Raw genomic sequence first — 9,179 nt, 5'->3', positions numbered from 1 at the left:
GGAGGCCGGAAAAACCCGAATGATGCCGGAAAAACCCGAGCGATACCGGAAAAAGCCGAGCGCCCCCCTCCTTCCTCAGCGAAAGGTGCCGGAGGTTGCCGAAGGTGAACGGGAGATGGCGGGAACGTCCGAAAAGTGCCGAGGGGGTGAGGCGAGGACGAGTCCATCTGAGCGGGAGGGAGGGGGGGGAGCTGCGCAACTGAGCACACAGGGGGAGGTCCCTAGTCGAGCGACGCGGCCGCACGCCCCTGTGCGGGACCGAACGACGGAAGAAGCCACTCGAGGTGGTTCTCCTATGGGGCCGCGGCGTGGGGCCGCGGGAGTGCTCCGTGCTAGGGCGTGGATCCCCCCCCCCCCCCGGTGGACGTGGAGCGGTGCCGGGTGCCGCGCGGCGTTCGCGCGGGCCGCCAGGGGGCGCTGCCCCGGCCGTGAGGCGGCGGCGGCGGCGGGATGGTGGAGAAGGAGGAGGGCGGCCCCGGTGGCATCAGCGAGGAGGAGGCGGCACAGTATGACCGGCAGATCCGGCTATGGGGGCTGGAGGCCCAGAAGCGGTCAGTGGGGCTGGGGCCCGTGGGGGGAACCGGAGGGGGGCCCTGTGGGGGGCCCTAGATGGGCTGGGGGGGGAAGTTCTAGGGGCCCTGCGGCCTGTGAGGGACCCTGAAGGAGCTTGTGGGGGGCCTATAGAGCCTTGGAGGGGCCCTGCAATGTGAGGAGGGCTATGGAGAGGCTTCTGCGGGGCCCTGGAGGGGCTTATGGGGGCCCCGCAGCCTGTGAGGGACCCTTTAGGAGCTTGTGGGGGCCCTATAGGCCCGAGAGGGGCCTTGAATAGGCTTGTGGGGGGCCCTAGAGGAGCTGGGGGGTGCTTCTGGGGGCCCTGCGGCCTGTAAGGGACCCTGTAGGAGCTTGTGGGGGGCCTGGAGGGGCCCTGCAATATGAGGGGGGCCTTGGTGGAGCTTGTGCGGGGCCCTATAGAGGTCTGGAGGGGCCCTGCAATTTGAGAGAGGCCTTGTAGGGGCTTCTGGGGGGCCCTATGGGGGCCTGGAGAGGGTTATGGGGGCTCTACAGCCTGTGAGGGACCCTGTAGGAGCTTCGGGGGGGGCCTGGAGGGGCCCTGCAATGTGAGGAGGGCCTTGGAGGGGCCTATGGGGGCTCTGTAGGAGCTTCAGGGGGGCCCTATAGGGGCCTTGCAATGTGAGGGGGGCCTTGGAGAGCCTCATGGGGGCGTATAGGAGCTTGTGGTGGGCCCTATAGGGGCCTGGGGGGGCCTGAAACGTGAAGGGAGCTTGCGAGGGGGCTTGTCGAGGCCTGGAGGGCTTGGGTGGGGTACAGAGGCCTGGAGGGGCTTGGGGGGGGGCCTGGAGGGGCCCTGCAATGTGAGGGGGTCTTTGGAGGGGCTTATGGAGGCCTTGGAGGAGTCTGTGGGGGGTCCTGTAGGGGCCTGGAGTGGCCCTGCAATGTGAGGAGGGGCTTATGGGGGCCCTATAGGAACCTGTGGAGGCCTATGCCTACAGCATTGCGGGAGGGCCCTGTAGGGGCTTCTGTGGTGACTGGAGCCTCTGCGGGGGGTCCTCAGGAGCTTTGTAGGGGCTTCAGAGAGAGGTTGGCGGTGGATATGTGAACATATAGGGTCTATAGGGGCTTGTGGGGGTCTGTGGGGTCTCTGCCTGACCCCATGCAAAACTCAGGCTTAGCCAAACTCGCCGTAGCACACATGAGACTAAAATTTGTGCCTCCTGGAGTTGAAGCTGGGAGGGGGGGGTAAACGGCTTCCGACTCATTCCCAGCTGGAATTGCAAAGCATTTGCTCCCACCCGCCGGTTCCTGGGTCTTTCCCTGCTAGAAACCCTCTTGCTCAGCCCCTATTTTCTCTCTAAGAACTTTTTTTTTCAGCTTTCAAGGTTTTTTTTTTTGGTCCTTTTCTGCAGCCTGTCCAGATTTCTGCCCGTTTTAAATTTCTTAGGTGTTCCCCTGGGAAGCAGCGATGGGGTTTGTTCGGGAGAAAGTGGAACAACCCCAAAATACGAAGATGAACATCTGGATGCAGATAAAAATTAGCGTGAAAATAGGCCAAAAAAGCAGGAGTCTCTATTTAACAGCCCAGATTATCACTTGGTGCTGAGTAAACTTGATTTTGTTGGAAAACTGATACAAACTAATGAATAACAGACTTCCAAGGCGGGAGAGGGGGAATATATCTAAATGATAAAAGGCAGGGAAAACATATCGGTCAGTTATTTGGAAAACTTAAAACTTGCAGCACGGTTTTGTGCTGGAATAAATATACACAAAAATGTATTAATTTCCCAGTAATTATAATTTATCCACATGCTGGTGCAGCTCCAGCCCTCAGCCTTTTTTTTCGGGGGCTATTAGGAACCCTGAAGCATGTGTTGTAATGAACCTGCAACCTCCCCCACCCCGTCTGCTGAAAGGCAGCGCAAGACTTGAGTGTTCTTCCCTCTTCCAAAGCTGCAAACGCTCTTTTTTTCCGTGAATTTTCCGGAATTACCCACTCCTGACAGCCCGTGTGTTTCTCTCTTTGCTTCCAAATCGTGTTAAACCTGCTTTTCCCCAGGCGCGGATGCCGAGGAGCGCGTCTTTCCTGTCCAGCCGTATTTATCCGCTGTGTTTTCCCTCCGAGTGCCGATTCCCCTTCGCCCCAACCCCTCAGGGGATGCTCCAGCCGAGCCATTAACGCTGACCGAGTGTTTCTGTTGCAGGTTACGAGCTTCCCGGGTGCTGCTGGTGGGGATGAAGGGTCTCGGAGCAGAAGTGGCGAAGAATCTCATCTTGGCAGGAGTCAAAGGCTTGACCATGCTGGACCATCAGCAGGTGAGGACCTTGCAGCTTCTCTTGGCTGCGGTGCTGGGGCTTAGCAAAGCTCCCAGACTCACCGTACCCTGGTGCGGTATGGTGCCAGCACCGGAGGACTCACTTGCTGCTTTTTGGGATAAATATTCTGCTTGGGATGGAATTTGGGGATACGTAGGGTTTGTGTTTCCAGTCGTTCGCCTGGCAGCTCAATGCCAGGCTGCGCTCCTCCGCCCGCTCTCGAGCTGGGGGCTGAACCGCAGCCTCCCCTCTTGCTTTCTGGATGTCCTCGGGTGCTGCGCCCCGCTCTGAGAAGCCAGCTTATTTCTGGGGACACGTGGCTTTGGCGTTAGCAGCCCTCCACCCAGCCCTCTTCTATCTATCTCCGTCGGGACAGACCCTTCCCGTGTTTTATCTGGGGCTGGCAGGCATATGTGAAGCAGACGTGGGGCTCAAAGCTCCTGCCGTGAGTCTCGTGGACCCCGGAACCCCTAAACAGACTCTGCGGTGGGTTTTAATTCCCAATCTGGAGCTTTATTGCCCTGCAGCAAACATCACCGGCGCCGGCTGAACGCGTTCCTCACGCAAGCGTGGCCTCTAGGTCACGGCGTGGCGTCTCCTCGGGCGCAAGAGGGAGCTGCGAGCTCGGGAGCGGGGAGAAGTGAGCTACGAAGCTGCGGGGGATTGAAGAATAGCGTAAAATAACCAGAGATTTTTTTTTTTTCCTCCGGTTATCTCGCGATGAGTTTTCCTGCAGCGAGGATGGCACCGCTTAGCTGTTCCCTTCCAGGCGTGAGTTCCCGCTTGTGAAGCGCCCGCTGTAATTCTCCCCGGGAGCTTTTCCCACCTTGCCTGAGTCAATGGGAAGACTCATCTCTCCATTTTTTTTTCCCTGTTTCAGGTTTCCCAAGAGGACACGCGAGCTCAGTTCCTCATCCCCGTGGGTTCCTTGGGCCGCAACAGAGCCGAAGCCTCGTTGGAGCGGGCGCAAAACCTCAATCCTATGGTGGACGTGAAAGCTGACCCCGAGAGCGTGGAGAGCAAGCCCGAAGAGTTCTTCACCCAGTTCGACGCAGTACGTGCGGCGGGGGGAGAGAAAGGTCGGAGGAGAAGGGGCTTGCTGACTTTATTATTAAGTCTCCTCACTAATTGCTCTTTTATTCTGATTGTGTTAGCGCTGAGAGCGTCTATCCTTGAGCCGCGGGCAGCTGCCTGCTTGTTGTCGGCGCGGGTTTTCGCGCTGCGGTTACAGGTTGAGCTGCCTGACTGTTCGCAAACGGCATCTGTTCCCCTTCTGGTCTCCTCCGTAGGTCGCAGCAGGCAGCGGCTGCCTGCTGCCTGCTTTTTTTTTTTTTTTTTGGGGTGTGAATGGGGCTGGTAGTTGTAGGAACCGCAGCCAATGTGGCTTCTTCCCAATTCAGCGTTCCTGTCGGATGGTGAAAAATCCGGCAGCGGCTCTGAAAGCGAGGGGAGGAGGAGGAACAACAACGCATCCGGGTCTTGTAGCTCCCATGGATCAGCTGCCTGCTCCTGCCCGACTGCAGGGCGGCAGGAGCTGTTGAGGGGAACGTAAAGCGCTGATTATAATAACGTGGCCCTGCGGGGAGCTACCCCAGGCTACATATCCTTCTCCGCTCCCAGGATAGACAGGCCCTGAGCTTTCAAAATATCTGTATTTAGCTTCGTTCCCCCAATTCCCACCAAAATTATCCGGAAACGGGATGCTGTATCCCCTAACCTCCTAATTATCCCCGGAGTGAAGGCTGCTGGAACTAGCCCGTGTGACGGGAGGGGAAAATTGATAATTACCCCCAGCGTTAACGCCCCGCTGTGAATGAAATGCCAAATCTACCTGGAAAACCTTCCCCGCTGCTCCGGGAAGGCAGGGAAGAATTCACACACCCCTAATAACCCCGTGAGGGTGGAATTGAGGGGGGGAAAATTGTTCAATTTCTGCTGAGAACAACCCCTCTCTGCCTGCAGGTCTGCTTGACCTGTTGCTCCCGGGACGTTATGGTGAAGATCGATCAGATTTGCCACAAGAACAGCATCAAGTTCTTCACCGGTGACGTTTTCGGCTACCACGGCTATATGTTTGCCGACCTCGGGGAACACGAATTCGTGGAGTGAGTCGAGGGGCTTTTGGGGGAGCGGGTGGCAAGAGGAGAACCGGCCCCGCGAGAAGGGCATGGGTGTTTTGGCTGCCTTCGCCCACTCGGGGAAGCTGCCTGCTTTTGGGACCCTGGAGATTTTAAGTCATAAAAGACTGTTTGATGCCAAGCGGCATGAACGAGGATTGTGGTTTCTCAAAGCAAGCTCAAATTTTTTTTTTTTTTTTTTTTTTTCCCTCCCCCTTCGTAGAGAGAAAACCAAAGTCGCCAAAGTCAGCCCGGGTGTGGAAGATGGGCCAGACACCAAAAAAGCCAAACTCGACTCATCGGAGACCACCATGGTGAAAAAGGTGAGTGGAAAAAAACCCCTGCGGAGACATCCGAGACCCAAAGTGCGTGTCGATTTGGCCGAGGGAGAGCCGGAGGGTTTATCCGGGCAGCGTTTTAGCCACAGCAGGGTGGCTTCTGCCAGACTCCCGGCTCGGGGCGGGAAGGTTTTTCCATGTCTTGGGGGGGCGGCAAGGGGGTAAAATCTGCTCCAAAGCAAAATCTTTTCACATTTAAATGCCTCTGGCCTGGGCATTGTTTTGGTCTCCCAGCTGGAAATTTAACGGAGGAGTGGAAATCCCCTCGACTTTATCTGGCTATGAGGAGAATGCGAGCTGAGCCAGCAGATTAACGCCCTTTTGTGTCCCTTTCGCTCCCCCTCATCGCTTGAAGGGTGCAGCTTCCCCTCGGAAGGTCTGGGAATATTCCCCGGATGCCGATCGAACCAGCTGTCGCCCTCCCGCGATTTAGGGGGATGGCGATTCCGAACGCGACGGGTTCGGATACGGCAAATTCCTCCAGATCCGTTTCTGAGATGCCAGAGCCCGCGTGCCGAGAGAGGGCCGGGGCTCTGCCAAGCCTTTCCCCATATCCGTGCGGGAGCAGGGGGACTTGACGTCGGGGAGACTTTCAAACTCCCTCGTTTAATACCTCTGAGCTTCACAGCCGGTTTTTCCAAAGACTCCGGAGTTTATACTCAGTAAACCTTCATCCCATCCTAAACTCCTGACGCTGAGGGCTATTAGCGTTACCTTAAAACGTTTTAATGAGGAGAACGGGTCGCTGAGACGTCCTCCCGTTGGGTTAAGCTTTGCGGAGACGCGATCCCAAAGGTTTTGCACCTGGACGCCAAGGTCCTTGTGTGAGGACGAGGGCGATCCCGCTCTCCTCTCCTCTCCCTCCTGCCCTATGTGGAAAAAAGCCAATTATTTTTCTGCTCCCGCTGCCCGGCTCTCCCGTTCGTCCCCGCCACCGTACCCGGGTCCCCTTGCTGAGTTAAACGGGGACGGGGACGCGCAGGCGAGAGCCGGCCACCGCAAACGAGCGGCAGCGTGTCGTTCCCTGATTTTCCCCCCCTTCCTCCCTGTGATGAAGATGAGGAGAAAGCGGCTTTCGTTTCCCGGCCCTCGGCGTCACCACTCGCTTACCGACCTCATCTCAAAAGGCACCCTCGTGCCGTCGAGGGACCCTCGTGCCATCGAGACAGGGTCTGGGGTGGGGGGGGTCGACGCTGGGTTGCCTTGCCAGGGGAAGGGGGGACACGCCGCCCGGGGTGAGGGGGGTTTCGCGCCGCGCTCGTGCCGAAGGACCCCCCCATCCACCGACGCCGTCTCTCCCCTCGCAGCGGGTGGTTTTCTGCCAGCTGAAGGAAGCTCTGGCCGTCGACTGGAGCGGGGAGAAGGCGAAGACGGCGCTGAAACGCACCACCCCGGATTATTTCCTCCTCCAAGGTAAGTCCCTGCCTCCTTAATTCCCGTTGCTTTTCCCCGCCGGCATCGAGGAAATTCGGCTTCGTCCGGTCGCCAAACCAGGCGTGCTCTCCCTGAGATCCGCCACGGCGAGCGAGCGTGAGTCGCTTCCTGTGGTGAAAACGAGCTTTTGATGATTTTTGTTGTTGGCTTTGTGGTTTTTTGGGGAGTTTTACCGTAACAGCGGGGAGCTAAAAATACCTGGGCGACTGGAAACAGCCTTCTCCCTGGTACGGAAGTGCCCCACCGCAAGGCTCGGGCCCCGTTTACTCGTCGCTCTCCCTCACCATAAACTTTCGACTCTGGCGTCGGCTCCTGCCAAGGTATCCGGGTTAAGCCGAGCCACGCCGGAGCATTTCGGAGCCCGGCTTTTTCCTTGGGAAGAGCTGGGAGCGCCGGCCGGTGACGCAAGCTTTCCCAAACCCACTTTGCGGTCGCTTGGAGCGCCGGCGGGTTGACCAAGGAGCTCTTAGAAGAGACGGGGAGCTGCCGCTCCCCTCGGCTTCTCCCGAATTGCCGGCAGAGCTGTGTGGCAAAGCTCCCGGCAGCTGGTTGCCGGCACCCGGAGCTGGCAGCGGGATGACTCTCTCTCTTCCTCTCCCAGTGTTGTTGAAGTTCCGGACGGATAACGGCCGGGATCCTTCACCCCAAAACTACGCCGAGGACTCGAAGCTGCTGCTCCAGATCCGCCGTGACGTCCTGGAGGCACTGGGGATCGGCGCCGACCTGCTGCCGGATGAATTCGTCAGGTGCGGTGGGGAGCCGAACGCATCACCGGCGCCTCGTTAGCCATTATTACACCTTTCCTGCTGGATCGCCGGGTGCCGGAGAAGCTCCGGCAGCTCCCGACACCCATTTCGCCACAAATCTCACCGGGAGGACGACGGCGGTGACCTGAGCCGCCACCTGCCCTGCGTGTCCTTGTTTTTCCTCTGGGTCATCCTCACCGGGGATTAACGGCTCGCTGGAGGAGGTTCACCGCCTTCCCCAAGGCCTCCGGGCTTGACACCGGGCCAGATTCCGGCTCTCTCCGCCGATGGGATCCCAAGCAATCCCAGCCGGCTCCGCCGGGACCTTGGTGTAGAGAAATCGCCATTGCCCGTGTCCTCGCGGTGACGCCGAACCCCAGTGTCAACCCCGGGAGGGTCCCTCTCACCTCCGGCGCATTCACCGGGACCTCCCCATCCCTGCCTGCATGTTGCCACACGCTGCCCACCGGGAATGGCGGGAATGTGCCGCGGGGAAGAGGGGGGGGAAACGACGGGATGCAGGGCCGGCATTTTGAGGAGCTTATTTTTAGCACGCGAAGGGGACGCGCCGGTGTCGCGTCCCTGCCACCGCCGGCTCCTTTTTTTTTTTTTTTAGGGGGAAACCTCGGTGTTTTAGTGAGAGCCAGAAGTTGTTTTATTTTCGGGGAAACCGCGGTATCTCCGGGATTTGCCGTTGAATTGCTCTTCCTTCCTTCCAGCTACTGCTTCTCCGAAATGGCTCCCGTCTGCGCCGTGGTCGGAGGCGTCCTGGGCCAGGAGGTGGTCAAGGTAGCGCCTGGGTTTTATTTTTTTTTGGGGGGAGGGGGTGGGGGGATGTCACGATGCTTTATTTTTTCGGTGATGGGGTGAACCCCAATTCTCCGGTAACCGAATTCTCCTTGCCCCCCCCCCCCCCCCCGTTTCCCATCCGTCCCCCCCAGGCCTTGTCCCAGCGGGATCCCCCTCACAACAACTTCTTCTTCTTCGACGGCATCAAAGGCAACGGGATCGTGGAGTGCCTGGGCCCCAGCTGAGCTCGGGGGGGGGTTCGAGCCCCCCCCACTTTGGGTTTGGAAGGGGTGGGTGGGATGCTGAAACCCTCCCCCCGCAGCGGTAACGGGTTAAATTCGGGGTACGCCGGCACCCCGTGGTTCTGTATGGGTGGGTTTGAGGGTGGGGGTTGGTTTTTTTTTTTTTTGGGTTAATAAAAGCTGATTTTTAAAAAGTGGTTTATTTTGGGGCTGGAGCCGAGCTGGCGCTGGCTGTAACGCACGCAGGGGGGACGGGCCGAGCTAAGGCTGGACCCCCCCAACCCCACGGACCCCCAAACCCCATGGACCCCCAACCCTGCACCCCCAAACACCGTGGACCTGAAACCCTGTGGCCCGCCACCCCCCTGCAGCCCAAAAACCCGATGGACCCCCAAACCCTGCACCCCTGAACCCCATGACCCCCCAAACCCCATGGACCCCCCAACCCCATGACCCCCCAAACCTGTGGACCTGCACCCCCAAACCCCATGGAACCCCAACACCTGGAACCCCCAACCCCTGCACCCCCAAAATCCCGCAGCCCCCCAACCCCTGCAGCCCTACACCCCATGGACCCCCAAACCCTGCAGCCCCCCCAAACCCCACAGACTCTCAAAACCCTGCAGACACCCCCCCCCAAAAACTCCATGGACCCCTAAACCCCATGGCACCCCACACCCT

The 9,179-nt window shown here is 58.9% G+C and overlaps 1 protein-coding gene across 2 annotated transcripts; it reads left to right on the top strand.

Moving 5' to 3' along the window:
• The first annotated feature begins 391 nt into the window (after window positions 1-391).
• Window positions 392-8,667, top strand: SAE1 (SUMO1 activating enzyme subunit 1). 2 transcript variants are annotated; one of them, XM_075490111.1, is made up of 9 exons: window positions 393-551; window positions 2,721-2,832; window positions 3,713-3,886; window positions 4,795-4,937; window positions 5,173-5,272; window positions 6,595-6,700; window positions 7,323-7,467; window positions 8,187-8,256; window positions 8,409-8,648. In XM_075490111.1, exons 1-9 carry the CDS (start codon window positions 451-453, stop codon window positions 8,499-8,501), a joined length of 1,044 nt encoding a protein of 347 aa, XP_075346226.1. In that variant the 5' UTR covers window positions 393-450; the 3' UTR covers window positions 8,502-8,648. The 2 variants fall into 2 exon arrangements, with proteins under 2 accessions (XP_075346227.1, XP_075346226.1); XM_075490112.1 differs by lacking the exons at window positions 7,323-7,467; window positions 8,187-8,256 and having other exon boundaries at window positions 392-551; window positions 8,409-8,667.
• The last annotated feature ends 512 nt before the right edge of the window (window positions 8,668-9,179 follow it).

Source organism: Mycteria americana, unplaced genomic scaffold, assembly GCF_035582795.1.
Source record: "Mycteria americana isolate JAX WOST 10 ecotype Jacksonville Zoo and Gardens unplaced genomic scaffold, USCA_MyAme_1.0 Scaffold_43, whole genome shotgun sequence".
Taxonomy (NCBI): domain Eukaryota; kingdom Metazoa; phylum Chordata; class Aves; order Ciconiiformes; family Ciconiidae; genus Mycteria; species Mycteria americana.
The sequence above is the reverse complement of the archived record's forward strand: the minus strand, read 5'-3'. Positions and strand labels throughout refer to the sequence as shown.